At 43.5% G+C, this 23,519-nt stretch overlaps 1 protein-coding gene across 1 annotated transcript in view; it reads left to right on the top strand.

Annotated features, from left to right (window-relative positions):
• The window catches only part of LOC147668844 (ras-related protein Rab-22A-like), a 156,336-nt gene extending 133,184 nt beyond the window's left edge, over nucleotides 1–23,152 (top strand). Inside the window, exons 4-7 of the mRNA XM_086948399.1 lie at nucleotides 566–637; nucleotides 737–843; nucleotides 1,263–1,372; nucleotides 22,573–23,152. Of these exons, the coding sequence (XP_086804525.1) occupies nucleotides 566–637; nucleotides 737–843; nucleotides 1,263–1,372; nucleotides 22,573–22,667 (384 nt within the window). The 3' untranslated portion in view covers nucleotides 22,668–23,152. The remainder of the gene's footprint in view (nucleotides 1–565; nucleotides 638–736; nucleotides 844–1,262; nucleotides 1,373–22,572) is intronic.
• Nucleotides 23,153–23,519: the final 367 nt, after the last annotated feature.

Raw genomic sequence — 23,519 nt, 5'->3', positions numbered from 1 at the left:
CCCACTTCTGATAGCTAGTCCCCGCGACCCACCCCTGATACGAGACTTGCTCGTCTCCAACACAAGATTTCCCTTTGACCATATATATGTGCCCAGTGGCTCTTTAAGTTATTTTAATTTGTCAAGTGTTGGCGCTAAGCTGATTTATGGCTTCTGTTTAGAGTTCTTTCTGTGCACACATGCTTTAGTAAAATATTTTGTTGAGTGGAATGTTTATTTAAAGTTGGGTTGGGTTGTATGCTTGAAAAATGGATTCGGTTAGATATTTGCTCTGTATCAACCTGATTGTACTCTGCAGAAGCATTTTGCTGTTGCTGATGGTGAAGTCGAGCTAACTTCTGTTTAGTTCTCAATTTGTGGAATTTAATGCAGAAGCTTATATGTTATTCTTTTACTGTTAAGACGTCAAGCTTTTCGGGCTCTTACTACATTCAGACTACAATTTTCAAAAGTATGGAGCAAAGTGTGTGGGTCATCTGTAAAGTTTCCACTACCACAAAGACGTTGAGGTTAAAAACAGAAACCTTATGAACTTTTCTTCACATTGTCTTTCTTTCTTCTCCAGTTCCGAGCACTAGCACCAATGTACTACAGGGGCTCTGCAGCAGCGATCATTGTATATGACATCACAAAAGAAGTAAGATATGTGCTTTATTTAAGCTTTGTTAACCAAAAATGACTTTGATTTTGCTTGACCGGAAATTAACTGCGTGCCTGCCTCTCTTCTCATTCACAGGAAACATTTGTGACTTTAAAGAATTGGGTGAAGGAACTGCGCCAGCACGGTCCCCCCAACATTGTGGTAGCCATTGCTGGAAATAAGTGCGATCTGAATGACGTCAGGTAAAAACAGCCTTTGTTCTAAGATCCCGTTTCGTATAATTGTGCTTTCATATCTCTTATTTTGATTCTTGTGTTAAAGCAGCATTGTGAAAAATAATTAGCCTCTGATGGGGTGGTAAAAAGACTGAAACATCCAAAGGCCATGCCTAGATAGAAATAAATGGGCAGTGAAATATGTATCATAATCTCATAATGTGGCCCTAGGCATTTGAGTCTGCTCCCCACACTGATTTCTGCAGGAGCTCAAGCCAACATTACACTGTGCGCCTATTTACAAGTGGCAGCAAAGAGATTACTGACCGGGAAATCGATTAAGAGCAAACCTCTTATCAAATGACAACAGAGGTTGTGGAATAAATTATATGAAATTTTAAGAGGCAAAAAGTGTTTTGCAATAATTGAAAACTTTTGTCTTTTAGAGAGGTCTTGGAAAGAGATGCTAAAGACTACGCAGATTCTATACACGCAGTGTTTGTGGAGACGAGTGCCAAAAATGCCATAAACGTAAATGAACTATTCATAGAAATTAGTAAGTACTAGTATTTTCCATGTTGTTTCTTTCTGACATTAAACCATGTAGGGAAGGCGCTGTGCTGTCAAGTGGTGGGATTCTGAGTGTCTTGGTTTGCTCTGGTTAATCATTTCTGTCCTCTGTGATTTTTATTTTTATTTTCTGTAGCATAGGGTCTACTGTGCCTCCCTTTTCAGGTATGATAGTTGCCAATGATATTACTCTATGACTTGTGCTTTCGCCTTTTACATTGTTTTCATGTAATATTTGAATTCTGTGATATTTATCGTAGCTTTTTTTCAGTGTTTATCAGTTTATGTACTTTCTGCATCAGAATTGATTGAATGACCAAATAGTATTTCAGTCTTCAGCCACCTTGAATAGGCGTCTACGTGCTTTTACCTTTCTCTCGTTCTCGTTTAATTTAAAGCTGATGTTACCCAAGTTCAGTTTTTGATTCATTTTGTGCTAAATTTGTTTGTCTTGTTTCATCATTGACACTGTTATTTTACATATTTTTGCATGGCGTCAGTGTTATTTGATATTACAATGTGATATGATACTTTCAAGAAGCCCATCATAAGAAGAGCATATTCAAAACCGTGTTCCACAATGGCTAGTAGCTAGCTAGATAATACTTGGCCCCTCTGATCCTTCTGCATTGGTAGTTTCATGTTTACTTTGTGTGAGTATTTTGGGGACCTTATCTGCTTCAAATTTATGTTGAGGTTTTTAGGGTGACGGACAGACTGTGCATCTTCCAATAATCACAGCTGAATAAGACCGGATGCTTGCAATAACATGCCTTATGTTTCACTTGATGTAAACAGAGGTACTTCTACAGAAAATGAATGTTACGTTCTGAATTAGGCAGCCATCTTTTCAGTTTTTTCCCAAATGTATCTTGGCTTTCAAATCTCTGCAATTTAACACATATACAACAGTGATGCTGGTTATGGATCAGCCAAGTGGCGTTAGTGTATTTACTTAAGATTTTTGATAGAGCCAACGTGTGGCCATTTTGAATAGGAGGGGGTGGGTGCACACTCCCTCATACCCCAGCCTTCCGTTTGCCCTGATGCATCATAATAAATGCAGTGCATGATAACACTTTCTTTGGTGTCAGGCTTTAGTTTTTCACCTTCTTGGTGCAGCCAGTGCTGTGTATCTCCAGACACGTGTTTCAGGATAATTGCTCTTCTTCAGTAGAGAGCAACACTTTTTTGGGGGGTACTGGAGAAGCTGCCCAAAGTCTTCAGGTCTCACTACCACTCGCTAGGCACAGGTGCATCAACTAGAGCTCGTTAGCTCAAAGGAGCCTTTTCAGATAGGAGTGGGTGGGCGCACACTCCCTCATACTCCAGCACTCAGTTTGCCCCAATGCATCATAATAAATGCAGTGCATGATAACACTTTCTTCGGTGTCTGGCTTTAGTTTTTCACCCTTCTTGGTGCAGCCAGTGCTGTGTATCTCTAGACACGTGTTTCAGGATAATTGTCCTTCTTCAGTAGAGAGCAACACTTTTTTGGGGGGTGCTGGAGATGCTGCCCAAAGTAGTCTCAGTACCGAGGCAGTTTTGAACCTGTGACAACACAACTAAGGGCAACCGAAGCCTACAATTATTTGTGGACAAACTGATGTATTTTACATGAATAAAAGAAATGTAAAACTTGAAAGTGATATTTTGGATAAGTTAAATGATTATACAGTAGAGTAAATTTTTTTTGAGAGGAAAAAAGAGATCTAAATAGTGTTGGATGGTTTAAGTACTGCTAAGCAACTGTGCAATCCTTTTCTCCGACATCTATGGTCTTCATTTCTCAATCTTTCATTCTGAACAACTCCAGATGGTTTAAAGTTTTATGGGCGTAACCTCCATCCGGGTTTTCAGATCTTTACTCAAACATTTTGAGAAGGTTGTCACAATGTGGTTTGTGGCGGAGTGTTCTTGATGGCATGCATTAGAGAACTCCTAAAGGAGGTGGCAATCAAGAAAAGGTTTGAAGTAGGACTCGCAAGCTGGCAGGCGACCATATTTTGTACTCAACAGGGGACCTACATACTTAAGCTACCCTCATCTAAAGGTGTGCACCATCTGAGCAAGTGAAGCTTCCTAATGAACCTGTCATTCCAAGGCCTGGCGGGAATAGTTTCACTTCAGTACATGAGTTTGTAAATATTTAGATCATTACTCAGCCTAAAATGCATAATTCATTGTTTACTATAGTTGTCCAAACTGCGTCTTTGCTTTATTTCTATATGCTGTAGTGCCTTGAAGTGACCACAAAATGCAATATCTAAGGAAACCCATTTCTAAACCTTAAAAGCTAGTGTCCAAAGGAGGAAGCGTATTTCCGGGTTTGTTCAAATTGTGCCTTTAAACATTTTTTAAAACCCTAGATGTAGCACTTGGATATGAAATGGGTTATATTATTGCTATAGGAAAGTGGATCGGTTGGGGGTTGTATTTAAAATGGTCTGTCCTAGTCTTTCAACAAAATCCATTGTATATCATTGGATTGGGAAATTAGTTTGAGGCATGATGTGTCTCGGTTTATCGCCTACCTTTAGCCCCAATTGTTAAGATCCCTAACACTTCCTGTAGTCTGCTTTTCCTCCATTTGGCCATTGGCCCTTCAGACTGAAGCGAACTGTAGCCAATACGAATGTGACTAATAAAGCTGCAGAGTATAGCAGATGTTTTCCTTGTTCCACCCAGATAAGTGAGGGTCAGAAATGGAAAGGAATGGGCAAGTCTTAGCACTTCTTGGCACACGCCTACATGTCCCCTCCCAGCGATTACCTTTAAATGCTTAGTGCTTACTTGAATTATAAGAATAGTGATTTTGTATTGGCATTTGTGCATGCCTAGGGTCGGTGAAATGGCATATTAAACTAGGTTAAGGCTCCATAAAACACCCAGCCTACGTTATTTTTCATACCTCAAATTTACACACAAAAAATAATTACCTAAAGCACATCTTCCTAATTCATTTTATATTTTCAGATACTTAATTTATTTTCATCCTACAACTAAGGTGGCAAAAGAAATTGCGTATAATGGCAACAAATAGAGCAAGAAACATCCAGGACAGTGTTTATGCTGTGATTTTGTTGTTGTACATTAACGCCAAGATTGAAAGGGTTAAACTTACTAAACCTGTTTTGCAAGCTTTGCTACTTTAGCTTCTAAAAGCCTACCTGACTAACTTGTATTTCCGCATTTTGTTTTTTTCACCAGCGCTAGTATTTATGTAGAATGAACGATTCAAACAGTTGCGTTTTTTGTGAATATTAATAGAGCTGCACCGCCAGTTTTTTAATTTGCACATAAAAGCTTAAGTGTTGCTTTGGCTAAGGATGCCTTCAGCGGAATCCTGTTTCATGCGTAGTTGCATAACTTTACAGTTTGTGCCATTTCACTTGTTAATTAACTAATGGCTGCATGCAAGGATAGCAAACGGAATCGCAAAATGATTTGGCGCCTTCTGCAGCTCAATGAATCGCTGTTCAAGAGGTGCAAGTGTGCAAGATTCTTGTATCAGATAAAAATACAATCTTGCCTCTGCAGTGAAATTAATATTTAGTTATAGAATCCCAGACATCACAAGCTGTCTGGTTGCAAAAGACTTATTGTGGGCCTACCAAGAACCCACAGCGGCTCTCATCCACCCATTGCTTGGCTTTATTGCAACTCACTTTAATGGCTTTACTTGTCCCAGCTGGTGCAACTGTGTTTACCCCACCACTGCAGCACAGCATGTTTGATTGGCTGGCTTCTGTGATTCTCCTGCTTACTTATAGAGGACTACTATTTAAAAAAAAAATGTATTAAGTACTCCATGAAAGTGCATGTGTTTCCTAGATCTCTGCCTCATTTACTTCACTTCTGCCCCCAAATATCCACCTCCATGGTCCAGTTTACTGTCTCCCTCGCATTGCCAGCTCTCTTGTGTGCACGGCCTCCCCTGCTAAACTCTTCCTCCCTCGCTCTCCGGGATACTTTCATGCTGGTGTGCATCTCCTCGCCTCCCAGTTCCTCTACATCATTGTTGCTTGCAACCCTGCCCACTTCCCATTACTTTCTCTACCAACTCCTCCAATCCACCTCATTCCCCCATCTCTTTTATTTTAATATATTTTATGAGGATCTGGGCAGGATCAGGTAACAAATTGATTTGTAAAATTCTTTTATTTTAAGTAGTTTAAAAAAAAAAAAAAAATTGTTTTAAGGTCCAGGGAATTAGCGTTGGTGTTCGCTAATGGGAGATTGCTTTGCTCTTTTAGAGAGCGTAAGGAAGGGCAGGGTTGACTCAAAGGTAGGATAGAATTTTCATCATCCTGCAGGGAAGGGTTGATCCCAGGCACAAGAAGGATTCACATCTACTCTCTGCAATGCACGGCAACTTCAGAGGTTATTTGTCAAACGTCTGGCATAATTTAGGGAAAGCAAGAAGATAATGTAAACCTTCAGTTCCAACTGCAATGTCCGATCTTCCACATTGCCACCTTTCTGGAATCCCACGCTGCTTTTCTGATCACCTTACCCACCAGTGTCCAATCTTAAACAGTGTGTAGACTTTCTGTAATACAATGGTGATATTTTAAACCAAGAATGTATGGGTTTGACTCTTTTCACCTATATCTCCTTTTAAAGCAACACAGTGTCCTTCCTTCTAATTAAAGATGGTGTCCAGTACAACCACTGTAATGAAAACATGTCCAAAAATCATCACGGTCTAGTTTGCTAATGCAGACGCTTTAACTTTTTTTTCCACTACAAATCGAGACATGAATTCTGTATCGTTCTAAGAGTCATAACTATTTTGTGGACTTTAGAAAAACAAGATCTTGAGGTTGTGTTCTTAATGCATATTGTCTATGCTATTGCTGGCACATGTTTTTTGCCGTATGGTAAAGGTATCCGTGGATGATTGCTCTTTTATTGCCCTGTTGGTGATACTTTGTTTTGGTTCGATATATTCTTCACAAGTAGGCAGCAGTTTCTCATTCATTTTTCGCAGATCATCCTGCATGTCTAAAAGTGTCTACAAATAAATTCAAAATCCTTAACATCGAAAGTCTCCTCCATTTTAGGTTAAGTGTATGCTTCTCTGCATAAATGTTACCTGAAATTAGAATTCATTTTGCTGGTCTTACTTTATTTAGGAGGTTGAGATTTTAATTGAATTTTATTAAATTCAATAAATGTTACATTGATTGGGGTTAGCATGACTAGAGGTATACATATTTTTTGCCAGTTTATTTGTGTCTTCTGAAAAGTTCAGGATCAACTAATCTTAGTGATGCATGAAATCGACTTTACAGCAGACCGACTAGTACGAGGTGAATTGCACTCCTTGTTGCCCGGGAGTAGGATCCCCCAGTGTTGCCACCCTCTTTTAAATACGGCTCTGATCTGTTGGAAGAAGGCATTGGCGTATACATCCGACACAATACCCTTTGCGGAGAACGTCCCCCTGTTAGGTATTCCAACACCCCAGGGCAGGCTTACACAGCGCAGATTGCGACCTTGGGCAGAGGTGGGGGTGGAAGTGGGCGCCTTCTTTGGGGATGATACCCTACTGGATCATGACACATTCCTGCAGGTTACGGGGGCTCCACAGAGACTGTATCTATTACACACTCTGGTGTTCCACTACATTAAAAACAAATGGGCTCCTCAGCGACTTAAACCTACGAAACACGAACTGGTTCACATGCTTTATTATATGGGAATGGGTGGTCACTTAGTGCGGTGGCTATACGCAGGGATTAGGGAACACGCAGCGATTCCTCTCACCACACTCAGAGACTCATGGGTACAGGACACGGGAGAGGTACTATCGGATAAAGCTTGGCAGCTGGTACTTGAACATCCCAAGAGAGTGTTGAGGAACGCAAAATTTAAATTTATCCAGGTCATGGTGCTCCATAGGGCGTACCTTACCCCACAGAGATTGCATGGAATGTTCCCCGACTCTCCCCACTGTTGTCCTCTCTGCAAAGCGGACAAAGCTGGCTTTATTCATATGGTGTGGGCATGTCCGCAGCTACGTAGTTACTGGGGAGAACTTTGCCAGACGCTACGTACAGTGACCTCATTGCCGGTGCCAGTAGATGCTCTATATTGGCTGGTAGGGTCCTGTAAATGATCTAGGAAACAGAAAGCTAAACTGAAGTTCCTAGACCTGGCCCTGTTATTGGCAACTAGGGCTATAACGATGCGGTGGAAGTCACCCAGAGCACCCAGGATATTGACGTGGCAGTCCAAGATGGTGAAGTGGGCCAGAACGGAGGGTATAGTGTTGAGACGGGAGGAGGAGAGGGGACAAAGAAAGTATCACATAGCGCAAGACTGGGAGATAATGCTGTTAGAATTGGAGGGGATGGAGATGACAATATATCACAGGCAGATGGGGTGTTAGTGGAAGAAAAATATGCAGCATGTAGATAGGTGTGGCACAAGGGTACTGAAGCTTGCAGATGCACAGGTGTGGCAAGAGACTAAAAAGTAAACAAAATGAAGGGAGCATAGCCTGATTTGTTAATTTTTAGTAGAGCTGCTTTTGGTTGAGGCAAAGACGCCCTAGCCCAAGCAACCAACAAGCGGGTCCTAGCCGTAGTCCAACACTGCTATTAAATCCAACTATACAATACATATATCGCCGCAGAGAACACCTCTTCCTCCTTCAGAAAGAAGTTAATTCCTTCCTACAGAAGTACGCTATAGCGAAGGTGACCCAGCAACACCAAGGGCACAGCCTCTACTCACTACTTTCTCATCCCCTGGAAGCATGGCTGTCTCAGACCCATCTTCAACCTGTGGCTCCTCAGCCTCTACATCTTATTGGAATATTTTGACAGACAACTCCGCAGGACATCATCCCTCTCCTTCAACAGGGTATTATCAGTCTGGCGCTCTACCTCAAGGACACCAGAGTAGTCCTCATTAAAATACCCAACAAGACCACCATGTAATACCTACAGCAACAGGGTGGCGCACACTCCCTTTCAGCTCTGTTAGCCAAGGTTATTTGGAATTGGGCACTCCAATATTTACCTCATTACTGAGAATCTGCCTGGTGCAGACAAGGACTTTGCAAACCTGCTCAACGCATCTAGTCCATGAGTGGGAATGCTATCCCAGGCCCTTCATAAATAGTTCCTATTCTGGAGTACCTCACAGTTAGACCTGTTCGCCACCTCAGAAAATGCAAAATGCCCAAGCTTCACCACAAACCTCCCACAGTCCATGGGCTGTGCACTGTGGAAGAACTGATCAGGGATATTTGCCTATACATTTTCACCTCTCCCACTGCTTTCCTGTATGGTAAGGAAACTCGGGCAAACACAACTAACCCTTTTTTTTGGTAGCACCAACATGGGCAATACAGCCTTGGACCCCAGCTTCCGTAGGATGTCCGTCAGCCCTTACAGGAGGCTCCCTTTAGGCCAGACCTTCTCATATAGAGGCACTGTCAAGTGAGGAAACAGAATTCTGGACAGTTCAACCATGCAAATTGGCACTTGATGTGGTGGAGTTCTGGTACTTCAGCCTTTTGCAGCAATGTATAATCAATCTTACAGGAATTATGATGGTCCACAACTCTTAACTTGTTACACTGCAGAATGGTAAATTTTAATTCACCACTGCATTTCCAAACTAGTATTTACAATACAATGGTCTCGCCTTTGCAAATGTTAGAGCTATTGGCATTGTAAATGACAACATTTTTATGTATGTGTTGGTTTTGAAAACAGATAAATAAATGGCATTGTCATTTACAATGCCAATAGCTTAATCTCTTGCAAATGCGAGACCTATTGCATTTTCACACACACACAGAGCCCCACAAACACACAGAGCCCCACAAACACACAGAGCCACACACACACACAGAGCCACACACACACACAGAGCCACACACACACACAGAGCCACACACACACACAGAGCCACACACACACACACAGAGCCACACACACACACAGAGCCACACACAGAGCCACACACACACACAGAGCCACACACACACAGAGCCACACATACACACAGAACCACACACACACAGAGCCACACACACACACAGAGCCACACACACAGAGCCACACACACACAGAGCCACACACACACAGAGCCACACACACACAGCCACACACACACAGCCACACACACACAGAGACACACACACACACACAGAGACACACACACAGAGACACACACACAGAGACACACACACACAGAGACACACACACACAGAGCCACACACACACACACACACACAGCCACACACACACAGTGCCACACACAGAGCCACACACACACAGAGCCACACACACACAGTGCCACACACACACAGTGCCACACACGCACAGTGCCACATACGCACAGCGCCACATACACACAGCGCCACACACGCACAGCGCCACATACACACACAGAGCCACACACGGAGCAACACACACACAGAGCCAGCATAGATTATGCAGCCCCAAATCACGGAAATAAACGCCCTTTTCATTGCCGTTCCTGCCCGGATCTCACTGCCCTAAAGAACAGGTTCAAGCCTTAGTTGTTTTAGAATGTCTATCCTTCTCAGGAGCAGCGCCCAGATGCCCCACCCGGGGTGAGCTGTGCTATACCAACTTCCGAAATAAATCAATAAAGATGTATGTGTGTTTGTGAATATACTATGTGTATATATTAATTTCAAATACATGTGGGAATATATATATATATATATATATATATATATATATATATATATCCCTGCATTGAGAAACACACTCCACCAGCTGTAGAATTTCAAACCCTTTATTTTTCAAAACAGGAGTGCAACTCCGACAGGTCACGTCCATCATTTGCTGCCTAATGCATTTTGGAGCCATCGCGCTCCTTCCTCAGAGGCATATTGTCAGCACACTGCCTATCCCTGCTGACGAGGGTTGATAACCCGAAACACGTGTCCAGGGATGGCGAAGATAGCAAGATCGAAAGATGATGCATCGCGAACACTCTACTACAATGACCAGAGTCCTCAGGGGCAACTTCCGCCGGTGTGTGAGTAGTGTGCGACCCCACCCCTCTTTGTAACTTAAAGCTCCCTTGAGCAGCGGGCTGACGAGCCTGGGATCCCGCACCTACGCGCCGGAGTGGTACTATACCTGGCAGATATTGGCAGCCATCGGCGACCCCAGAACACTGCCTATCCCTGCTGACGAGGGTTGATAACCCGAAACACGTGTCCAGGGATGGCGAAGACAGCGAAGATAGCAAGATCGAAAGATGATGCATCGCGAACACTCTACTACAATGACCAGAGTCCTCAGGGGCAACTTCCACCGGTGTGTGAGTAGTGTGCAACCCTACCCCTCTTTGTAACCTAAAGCTCCCTTGAGCAGCGGGCTGACGAGCCTGGGATCCCGCACCTACGCGCCGGAGTGGTACTATACCTGGCAGATATTGGCAGCCATCGGCGACCCCAGAACACTGCCTATCCCTGCTGACGAGGGTTGATAACCCGAAACACGTGTCCAGGGATGGCGAAGACAGCGAAGATAGCAAGATCGAAAGATGATGCATCGCGAACACTCTACTACAATGACCAGAGTCCTCAGGGGCAACTTCCGCCGGTGTGAGTAGTGTGCGACCCCACCCCTCTTAGCACACCATTTTTGGTTTCCATAGTTCCCCACGTCACAGCACCAATTTATATGGACCTCCGGTATGTCAATTTTATAGAGGTGCACGCTGGGACTTGTGGTACGGTACCCGCTTTTTAGCCTCCAGTGGCTGTTGTGCTTCACAATCAATTTATGGACTAATTTTCACCCTCCAGTGGGCTTCGGTGGTGCATTCCTGCTTTCCAATTAAATGGCTGCGCCGTCCGATCCTGAACATTACAGGTAAGATGATCCCCAGATGCTTGAAGGGGTACCGTGTGAGATACCAGTCTGCCTTTGCAATGTTGTGTATGCACACAGTTATTCTTTCCTCTAGTCCGTGTTTAGTAGTATCACTGACAAATGCATTCTTTCTCATGTGTACCAGGCCCTCTCATTATATATCTCCAAAACTGCTTAATAGATTTTTCACAAACCAAGAAAAGGCACTTAATGAAAGAAATTACGCTTATTCCCCCCCCTCCCCCCCCCCCGCCCCCCCCTCACAAAATTTGGTAAATGTCCCATCTGCCTTTTCAGAGTCTAGCATAGACAAAAATGGCATAGGTAAGTCACATTATTTATTTGATTGAACACCTGTTTTACAACACTCCCTTATGACGTTTGGAACATTTATCGAATCTGCAACAAATATGACAGACATTTCGATTTCCTTAGAAACTTCAAAATTAACCTGCATAAATACCAAAGTTTGTTTAGCAAGTATGTGTTAATATGTCTGAATAAGGGAGAATGAAGGGGGGGGGGGGTCATTTATATATTTATTACCACACAAAGCCATGCTCTCCACTACAGCTTTGCACCAGATTTGGCATGAAACTATGGTTTTATTAAAAGGTGTGATGATGCTTATTTGACATAAATCTACGCTGTATTTTGTTTGGGGGGTAAGGATATGCATTGCGAAAATGTACTGGTTGGAGTGTTGATATAAAAGGATGTCAGTAAAAATACGACTGGCTGGCAGCAATTGTGCTGTTTTTTTTTCTTTTTTTGGCATGTATTTTTGCACCAGGGGCAGCCATTACTAGCTGCCAAACAACAACGCATGTAACCTGGAAAAAAATTTGCATAGTAATATAATAGAGGTGAATTAGAGGTTTTACACATCCCAAAAAATTGGACCAGGAAATTCCTGGGTAGAGCCAAAAAATTTTTGAAGAAAAAATATTTGTTAAGCCCTAACAATTTACCAAAAACTCACTGTGCTGTTACAGATGGGAAAGACCATGCACACTGAGCACCATGGACGTAAGGGTCTAGCCTTATGCACTGAGGCTTGGTTTCGTCACTGATTGAGGGATTGGGCAATGGCTCTGCTACCAACCCAAGGTGCACGCTCCCTTTATGCAAGATTAATGGAAAATATCTGTTTAAAAAAATCACTCATTTACTTAAAAAAAGCTTAATAGTTCAATAATGGATATGCCTGACTCTCTAAATAACATATAACCAAAGAACGATGTTTTTTATACATAGTGATGTCATCCATAATGCCAATGTTGAGGTGATAAGTAGTCACCATTGTGATTTGTGATGCCATCAGTTACATCATATGTGAAGTCATGAACAGTATACAACAAAAATAAATCCATTGTTTCTTGCGTCTTTATATGACTGTGATTGCAAATATGTAAACTATATGAGTAATCTGTAATGAGAAAACATTAACTGGATTGTAATGTGTTGCAAAGACCGATTTGCAATTGAATGTAATTCACTTTCAAAAATAGCTATAGTCCGTAATCTGCTAAAATGTAGAAAAATTCCTGCTTTTGTGTAATGTAACTATCTCTATGCAAAATCGAAACATACTACCATAAAAAGGCTTTTTTCTGCCAATGACCGTTAACTTAAGGCAAACTGTTCAAAACAGCTGAAAAGCTATTACTCACTTTCATTTCGTTAACCAGTTGTAATTCTGCTCACTGATCTGCCTTCAAAACCATCCTCTGGCTCGGCAGCAGCCAGTATGACATCTTAACTCAACTGTGATAAGTTAATACAGTTGAGTTGCTATGTCATTTTGTCGTTTTGTATTACAGGTATAGGTCCCCCAGATATTGCAGACCTAGTTCTTCATGTGCAATTAAGGGTAGAAACACTGTTAGAAAGTGACAGTAGTGTATGTAGGAATCTATTTTCGTGGTTTGTAATCTGGAGTGGTCGGTATACCCCAAACCCCTGCACCGTAGGAGGCAGTCTGTACAGGTCGGGTTTATAAAGTGTCATACCCGCATCCAGAGGCATGGACCCTAATTTAGCAGCGAATTTGACTAGGGAGGCTTGCTTTGACTAGTTCAAATTTAGTTACTCATGATCCTCAAGTGATTCCAGGGGATTCTGCTGTGAAACTGGATTCCCAAGGAGGTGAAAGTGGGCATGCACCTAAGTGCGATGCCATTGATATAAAAAAAATTAGTTCACCTGCTCAGGGGGTGGCTGCAGACCATGGCAAATGACTATGTTGTATTTGTAAGGAGTCCCAAGTCCGACATAAAGAACTCAAAAGTGTTTAGCAGTTTCTGGAGACCCCAACCCATCCTAGCCATAGGAGTGCAATGGTCTACTTACATAAGCACTGGTAGCGGGGGATTCTCTACCTTTGGCGAATCAGTTGCAGCAGCTATGAGTTTCATCAAGATCCTTTCTATAGAAGCTGAAGAGGAAAGGTGCCAACATGCAACCCTGCCTAATCCCTTTTTTGATCTTTATATAAGTGGTATATTCCCCTCTTGGCCCAAATCTGATACTTCACTGTACATCTGCGTGCAACTGGGCGAGTAGGTAGATCATTTTTTTGGTTGGCGCTCTAATTTATTAACATATTCCACAGCTTCGACCTGATTACATTGTCCGAATGATGCACTGAGGTCCATAAACGCCAAGTAGAGGCAACTTTCCTTGGCAAGCACATATTTGCTCATAACTAAATGGAGGTTCATGCATTGGTCAACTGTCCCTGGGCCTGACTTTAAATCCATACTGAACTGGTGTTAAAATGTTATTCTTTTGCCCAGTTTTCAAGATGGTCCTGCACTACCCTGACCAGGACCTTGGCCGTGGAATCTATTAAGGATATGGGCCGATAGCAGTGGGGATCACTCCTATACCCCTTTTTGAAAATTGGGACAATTGCCCTAGACCAAGATTTGGTGGGGACCAGAGCAACTGGCTCTAGAGAGCGTGTTAGTTTGGACAGGGGCCCAAAAAGCCAAATTATCATTTAAAAGGTTTCAGGGACATGGTCAGGCCCAGGTATTTTGTTGCACGGGCATCTGTTCACAGCCATAATGGCATCCTTGACAGTATATGTTAGTTGCTCTGCACTGTCCAGGCTAGCTATATCCTCTGGCACTACTCTCACTGCATAGCAGACCTGTTTCTGGATGTCCTACAGCTTAGTAAAATCGCTAACCCATGTATACTCTGGGATATTAACACCAGTGCTAGTAGTAGAACTATTTGCAAAAAAAGTGCATTAGCTACTTTCCAAAATAGTGATGCATCATTCCTAGCTCAAGCAGTGTTCAGCTGCTCCCAGGCATCCCTTCTAATCACCTATTTTCTCTTCATGATTGCTTCTGTAAAGCTTTCTGCAGCTTCGAATTTACCCAAGTCCCTCTGGGTAGTTTTAACTGCTTTAATAAGGCTGCTGTGGGCTTGTGAGCAGGATTTGTCAAACCAGTTGTTCAGTTTAGGGGCATGTTGACACTTAGGTGCTATTAGGTGATTGGATACCTGGTCACAAATTTCAGCAAAAGCCCCCAGTACTTTCTCTGGATTGGATTAATATAATTAGGGCAAATCGCAAACTGCTCCTTCTGAATTTCTAGAAGCTGTCCAAGAAAAGCATTAGGTTCCACATCCTGCCATTTCCACTGCATACCCCTATTTTTTGTATTTTCAATCTGACCTTTCGTTTTATGTGTTGCTGCGGACTGACCTAGGCTAAGGCTTTAGGGCAAAGGATTATGATAACTCAATTTTCTGAATCTTGGACTAACACATCTTTCTCGCCCAAGTTTTGGAAAGTGCGATGAAATCGATCAAAGACCATGTCTCTTCCCGTAAACGATATTTGGCTGAAAAGCTCTTAGAGGGCCAAGTCTATGCTTGGAATAAGATCATGAATCTCCAGCAGCCTATTCCGTTTATCACCACAAGAATTATGGACCGATTGTGAGAGATCACAGAAATCCTAGTCATCCCCACCACATACATAATCCTCCGCAATGGGACACAATCTTATATTAAAATCTCCTCCCCACAGTTTGACAAAATCCTATTTCAAACCCAATGGCAGTGTGTCTAAAGCACAAGCAAATGACTCTGATTTGCACAATATTACAAGTTATTGTGATAGAATTTAACAAGTACTACTAAGGGAGCCCTTGCTATGGACAGACAAATGATTTTAAAAAGAGACAAATCTACGTAGGTTTACAGTATGTTTACCCCCACTGTGACGCTGAATAGTGTTAGAAGGCCATCACTATGATGCCCAGAAGACGACGCTGCTGCGGGGGTGAGCACTGAATAAAATCCATTAGTATGTGTTAGTGCGAGACCACGTTTCCTGCAGGTAGATATTCTGTTGGCTAGTGGTTAATGTAATTCAGGTTTTATCCGCTGGTTTATCCCCTAGTCGAGCAATATTCCAGTAGAGGAGACTCTGGTCAGGAGTCGGAATGCCAGAGTTGTCTTTGAGCAACAAGAAGAGATAATTTTTAGAGAATTGGGTAGGGCTAGGGTGGGTAGTGAGGTGTGGAGCAGCAACATCAGTATCGATACCAAGCGAAGATGACTGGGTGGAAATCGCCAGAATTTGTTCCCTAGTTTAAAGTGTTGACAAATAGTGGGAAAGTCCATATATTGCGGTTCTGTAATTCGAGGAGCTTGAGGGCTTGCCAAGCACAGCTGTAGCGTCTGTTGGTCCTCGTGCCGCCTTCCGCTGCGACAGTTCTCCTCTCCAGCTTGCAGACCGCTACCATCTGCTGCCTGTCTAGCTGCTGCCCTCTGCTTGTGCATCCTCTGTTCATTTCTCACCTGGTCTTGCCTTTTCTGATAGTTTTTCTGCCGTTGTTTTGCCTTTTGCTGCTCGTTTCTTCCCTCTTCCCAATATTTTTTCAGGACCTATGTTTTCGATGGAGACATCACACCCCAGTGCCCACATGCCTCGAGGGCTGGCAGTACTGCACTCTGTGAGAAGTTGGCCTGATATATAGTGCTCACTATTCTAGTGATCACTGTGTATCATACCAAACGACCCTTATTGATGATTGGTTGTAAGTCAACCTTATAGACCAGCTATCCTAGTAGCGTGGACAAAAGCAGTCTTTAGGCTAAACTCTAGAGGGCGTGTTAAGCCAGCTGTTATACCATCACATATACCTCTTGAACACCAAGTGAAAGGACACCACACAAGTTGTTACGAAAATAAAAGGATATTTATTCATAACAAGTCTACCCTGATCTCTTTATGAGTCAGGGAGCTAAGCACACAACAAAACTCTTATGAAAATACTTTAAGTCGCACAATTTACACAAATGCCCGAGGGGCACGAAAAACCATATACACTAAAAGTGGAATGGGAAATACTAGCAGGTAAGTAACAAGATCCAGAGGCTTCAGGATCGCTAGGACTACACTACTGAACCCTCAGGTTAGGAGCAGGAGGCCTAGGGAGATCGGGTGCAGAGTGTGCACTCTCACGCGGGATGCGGGACAAAGTCTATGGATGCTAGTATTCGTAAAGTTACGGTTATCGGACGAATCCGACTAGATAGACTGAAAACGAAAAAGGATCTGGACACTTAGATAGTGAACCTACGTTGGAGCACCGAAATGCTCAGGTTACCTAGCCCAGGGGCTGCGGCTGCATAGGGTTCAAAAGACGTCGGGAATCCTCGTTGTAGTCTATGGAGACTGAAAGAAGTTGCTGGCAGGCGACCAGTGAAGATGTTCGGAGTGATCCAAGCCTGGATCGATGATGCGGACGACCTGAAAGCAGAGGGGACTCAGTTCCTAATCACTAGCCAGTGATTAGGTGGGCACCAGGATGGCACCGGATGAAGTCACCTCGACCAGGTGAGTGGGCGACGCTGGACTCTGCAGTCACACGGGCTAGGAGGCGTTGTCGGTGACCAGGTTGGAGGTGCGAGCTGTCCCACGAAGGTATCTGCTGTCGGCGATGCTGGACCCAGGATTGGGGCAACAAACCTTGGCAAAGTCAAGCCCACGCGGTCGAGTCAAGATGGCGTCTGGAGTGTACCAGGAGGGTCCGGGGGGCTCCTCTGTCGGAGGGGAGCAAGGGCCAGTCTGGAGCAACCAGACCAGCGATGCAATCGTCGTGGTACGTCGTCAAGAGGGCCACAAGCCAGCAGGCAAGTGACCGGACAACGCGGTGAGCAGCAAAGAGCAGAAGGGACCCACGCAGATCTCGTGGATGCTGGGGGGCTGGACTTCGGTGCTGGGGCTGCTCAGGGTTAGGGCTTCTCAAACCCCAAAGCACTCACTCAAGGATCCCTCGGCGGTTGTGCTGGTCAAAACTGCATTACGCTTAAAGATGGCCGGTCCCTTCAGGTCTCGTCACACCCACGAATCTCAGCTGGGCTGATGATGCAGGTAGAGGTCATAGATGCCAGGGAATCCGGGTCTCGTCGAGCTGGGCAGTCTTGATCCGGAGGATGGACTTACAGCAAACCGCGATGCCTAGATGGTGCCTGCGGGTGCAGGGTGGCTACTCCTTAGCCACAAGGGAGAGTCTTCAGAACGTATCAAGAGTTCCTTTCGTGGAAAGTAGTCCAGATTCAGAATTATCTAATTTGGGAAGGAGGCCCGCTCCTACCTTTTATTCTAAAGAAAAGGGGCTGGCACGCAACTAGGTCCTGCCCATGGGTGGGACCAGGAGGGGGGTGGTTACACCCCTCTCCCTTGTCCGGACTTTCCCCAGCTCAGGGGCTGGTGTGCCCCCGGAACTGGTTCAAGCCGGCATATGCACAGTGAGCACCGGGGTGCCACTTGCAGTCACCTTCCTCTCAGCCCTGCCTACCTGGGATACACAAAACCCTGTCTGGGATAGTGCTAGCACCGCACCTGACAGGAAACCCTTTGTCCAAGCTCTCCTCGCTGGAAGGACTCCCAGCAGCAGGAGGTCAGACTTGTGTCTGTGGTGGCAGCATCCATTTTGTGATGCTGAGGCTCGAGTTAGCTTTAACCGGGGTTCACAGTTACATACATGTCGTGTCCCTCTAGAAGGGTGGAATGCTAACCCCGTCGCCAGAATTGGCGAGGGGTTAGTATTCCAATTCGTATGACACCTTACTCGACATGTTTTGATAAAGCGATACCAAAGTTGGCAAATAACCGCGAGGATTATAATGCACTTAAGAGTATATGGTACGCGTTATCATGGAACAGCTATTAGGACTTGGTTCCGCAAGCTGCAAACGGGCTCAGCTCATGCCAGAGCACCATCTCACATAATTCCAAGCACTCTGCCTTCAGGATTGATAATGGAAAAAAGGTAAAGGCTTGGGTCGTGTCCCTGCCCGGCCTGGACCACTCTTATATAATAAACAAACAAAGGAGCCGGACAGTGTACTGAATTGAAAAACAATTGCAGACCTAGTATAATGAATTGCTAGGCTGAACAACCATTTGTGTTGAATCACTTATTTTTTATGCAAAATTATGAAACAAGTAGTAAGGCATCTAAGGGCGCACTACCACATTTACAAAGGTTCACAAATACATTGAATAAACCACAAACAATACATATACTGAAATAATATACATATAAACAATTGTGATGAGAAAAGTAAGTATGGACAACTGTACAATGCCTCAACAAGTTCTATCATTGAGGTACCAATCCTAAATATAACGTGAACAAGTGGACTGGCAAGTTGGAAAACTAGCCTACTTGTTACAACCACCACAGAATACACAGTGAATTTATCACATGGACAATCCATGTCCTGAGGAGAACCCGCTAAATGTTTGTTTGGGTTCGAAACGCGTCGGCGTCCAGTTCCACCAAGATACCAAACTACTAGGGCGTAATAGGAATAGAACTTACACATTTCTACACTGTCGTATAGTTTATGTGGTTTCCTATGCTGCGCACCATGTGATAAATTCACTGTGTATTCTGTGGTGGTTGTAACAAGTAGGCTAGTTTTCCAACTTGCCAGTCCACTTGTTCACGTTATATTTAGGATTGGTACCTCAATGATAGAACTTGTTGAGGCATTGTACAGTTGTCCATACTTACTTTTCTCATCACAATTGTTTATATGTATATTATTTCAGTATATGTATTGTTTGTGGTTTATTCAATGTATTTGTGAACCTTTGTAAATGTGGTAGTGTGCCCTTAGATGCCTTACTACTTGTTTCATAATTTTGCATAAAAAATAAGTGATTCAACACAAATGGTTGTTCAGCCTAGCAATTCATTATACTAGGTCTGCAATTGTTTTTCAATTCAGACTTCGTCACAGCTATCTCCCTCGGCTACTAGATCGCCTGGCAAGGGTAATTTCACAAGCCAGGAGGCGGAATCGCCAACATCCACAAGAAAACAAACAGCTGCACTACCTCCATGGACATGTCATCCTCCAACACGGAGCACATGTTCAAGCTCAATGTCACAGCCAACTTCACCCGAAGCAGCCCTCCTCTACAGACCACCATGACTATCCACCAACTTCACTGACTCCATCGTGGACTTCATCACACAACTCACCCTCGTTACTAGCAGTTAAATCCTACTTGAAGACCTGAACTACTTCCATCTGGAAGACTGCGCTGACCCAAACTCAAAAGCTCATCAAAGACCTTGGAAGCTTGGGCCTCACCCAATGTGTAGAGGGACCTACCCATGTTGCCGAACACCTCCTTGACCCCATTTTCATCACCTTCAACAGCATCAATTTGACAAGTCCACACAATTCTCCTGGACCACACCCATATCAAGTTTAGCAACTCTGGCTCACGCCAGACCAACCCGCCAAAAATGGAACCGCATCCTTGGCAAGAAGTGAAACACCGCTCTCAGCAACGACCAGTCCGAACACAGCAACAGCCTTCCAAAGCCATTAAGAATGTCAACTAGTGGATCACCCCCTGCACCAATTCCCTGGCCCTCAAACACAGCAAAGCAAGATCTAGACCCCTGACCATTTGGTACACTGTGTTACTCCAGAAAGATGAAACACAACTGGAGTTTAAATGGAAGAACGAGCCAGCACAATACAGACAGGACCACGTTCAAACCTGCTGGGAGATGCTACCACCAAATGATAAGAGCTGCTCTGATAGACCACAGTGATGCCAACACCAACAGAAGCAAAGGAATCTTCGCCATTGTGAAGGCTTTCACCTCATCAGAAGCCATCTAGAGCTTGATCACCCACTTACAGGACCTCTAACACAATCTCGCTAAATTCTTCAGCAAAATTACGGTCATTTACTGCAACTTCTACCCACAAATGGACCCGACAGACTTTGTTAAATGCCTCCGGTCTTATCCAAAGAACAGAGTAAACCCCAGGGCCCATCTTCAACCAGCGCCACCTTGAATTCCATCCCATAAGACTCCTGCCCCCGCAACGCCTACACCATATTACAGCAGCCCATGAGACCCATACTCACACCCATTCTCAATGCATTCACCTCTTCCATGACCTTTCCAGATGGTTAGGAACACACAACTGTCCTCCCATTGCTTAAGAAACCCGCCTCTTACCCTTCTGTGCAAGCCAACTACAAACCTTTCTTCCTTCTCCCATTCTCTGCCAAGGTCTGAGAGAAAATCAGCAGACTCCTCGTCGAATACCTCCACACTTACAAACTCTTTGACGCCACTCAGTCTGGTTCCAACACAACCACAGCACGGAAACTGCCTTCATCACTGCCACAGATGACATTTGTATGTCTCTGGACAGAAAAGACACATCCCTCATCTTCTTGGGCCTCTCTGCAGCATTTGGCAGTCTTCCACCCCACACCGATCCAACATGGGATCGGATTCCAAGGACATACACTCCAGTGGATCTACTCCTTCCTGACTGAACAGACCCAGTCAGTTAGCCTGGTACTGTATACCTCGGACCCTTTCGACATAACCTGTAAAGTTCCACAAGGATCCTCACTGTGCCTGACCCTCACCAACTCATACATGAATCTACTTGCCAGTATCATACACTCTCACAGCATCAAAGTCCTCTCCTATGCTGGCTACACCAACTCATTCTCTTCCTCACAGACAAGACACCCAGTGCCTGGATCAAGTTCAATATCTAAATGACTGAAATCACCCACTCATGAAGACCAACGGACTGAAGATGAACACAGGCAAGACCAATATTGTGATTTTGGGAAGAAATCTTTACCGTGGGATTCAGTTTGTGGCCAACAGAGCTTGCACCAACACACACGCTTTGTCCACACACCAAGATCATCAGGCTCGTCATCGACAGCAAACTCAACATGACCGTCACCACGTCATGCTTTCATTCCCAGAAGATGCTGAGGGAGATTTCAAATGGCTCTCAATAAGGACCCGGAAAACCATTACACACACCTTGGACGCAAACAGCTGGACTACGGGAAACCCTCTAACCCAGGATTAACAAAGAACTCTCCTCAAGGCTTCAGACCATTTAGAACTTGGCTGCCAATATCACTGTCAAACTCTCAAGCTGCACTCCACATCACACTACTCCTGAAGGAGATCCACTGGCTCACCATACTCAAACTAGCACAATTCAGACACCTCATCCAGGCTACTTGCACACATTCTATGCATACGGTAAACCTAAATCCGATGGTCAAACCTTCTCCTGAATTGCTCCTAACATGTGGGATAACCTGCCACTACACATAAGGGCCTTCTCCTCACTTCTTGAATTCTGCAAGCAGCTGAAAACCTGGCTTTTCAAGCAGTTCCACTAGGCCCTGGGTTTGCTAGGCGTATCCCTGCTCAGCGCCAGGTTACCCTCACAGGTGATAGTGCGCTCTAAAAATCTGCATGACATAACACTGAAATTACATTTTTTGTTGCTGTAATGACATTCTCACTTAATTTTGAGTGGATAAAAAAAATTCAATCAATTACCTGAAAAAATGTGAGTGTTTCAAGTCACCTTTAACTTATTGAAGTTATTTTCACCAAATTTGTAGATTAACACCAAACACTTGCTCAAATACAACCTTGTTCTTTCGTAAAATTCATTGGTAAATGCTCATGTTTCAGAATTCAGAACAGAGATCAGTTTAGTTTTATATAATTTTTTTTTCTTTTAGTCTGTAAGCTTTATGGCAATTTCCTCTAGTGCTGGAATTTATTTGTGTACAGTAGTAGTTCATATTGCTTTCTCTCTGATGGCATATTTAAACATTTTATGTTAGTCACTTTTTGGCATGCCTATTATCAAACTAATATTTTTTGTGAAACCATTTAGTTATGCTTTTTTTCTGTTGATAGTTCTTTTGTACAGTTTTTTTTTATTTCTTTCATAGGTCGAAGACTTCCATCAACTGATGCCAACGTCGCTGGTGGTAAAGGCTTTAAACTTCGAAAGCAGACATCTGAAACCAGACGTAGCTGCTGTTGACCAATACTGAAACATTGAGACTTTTTGTGAAGTAGGTGGTCTGGAAGTTTCGGGTTTGGATTACGACACCCAATCCATCCTTTCCTTTTAGTGAATGACCATGAAGCAAATAACTGCGAGCATACTAAAACAAACTGGTGTTTGGTTTCCAGATCCATCTTCTACCTTCGCTTTTGCCTGGGCTTAGATATTTTTGCCTTCACAAATCAAGAGACATTTGCCTTTTAAAGGGAAGCAATTTTCAGCAATTCACTTTGCAGGGAGTTACTAATTGAGCTCCTAGAATCCTTCGGACAATTTTAGAAAATACATTAACTAGTTTTTATAAGAAAGATGAATGTTTTATAGAGCTGTAAAAGGGAAATCAAGCACTTTTGAGATATTCGACGATTGACGTACTTTAGACATCAAGTTTATGTGGGATGCCTTTTAATGTTATGAGCCTTATATTTGTAACAAATGTTTTAAAATAATATGATGTAGACATACTCCGCTTCAGATTTATCCTTCAAGGTTGTGTTTGCTGTGAAATGTGTACAGGAGTGCATCATGAGAATGCCTTAAATGCCTTTATTTGTCAGATCACAGTGAGAGAGGTACAAACTTTGTGCACATTTGTATCCCTCACAAAACGTATCCTAGCTAAATCCCGTATTCAGCTGTAGGACACGGATTTGTAATTTTCTACTCATTGCTCAACATAAACCCTCTTCTACAAGCGAATCTATCCACAAACAAACTGTTGACATCTACTATAGTTAGCGTTCTTCACAGCCACGTGAAGTTAGCTTTATTTGAAGAGTTTGATTGCTTACTCTTTTTTTCTATTGGGTGTTTCATTATAGAGCTTAG

This window comes from Lissotriton vulgaris, unplaced genomic scaffold (assembly GCF_964263255.1).
Source record: "Lissotriton vulgaris unplaced genomic scaffold, aLisVul1.2 SCAFFOLD_271, whole genome shotgun sequence".
Lineage (NCBI taxonomy): Eukaryota > Metazoa > Chordata > Amphibia > Caudata > Salamandridae > Lissotriton > Lissotriton vulgaris.
The sequence above is the reverse complement of the archived record's forward strand: the minus strand, read 5'-3'. Positions and strand labels throughout refer to the sequence as shown.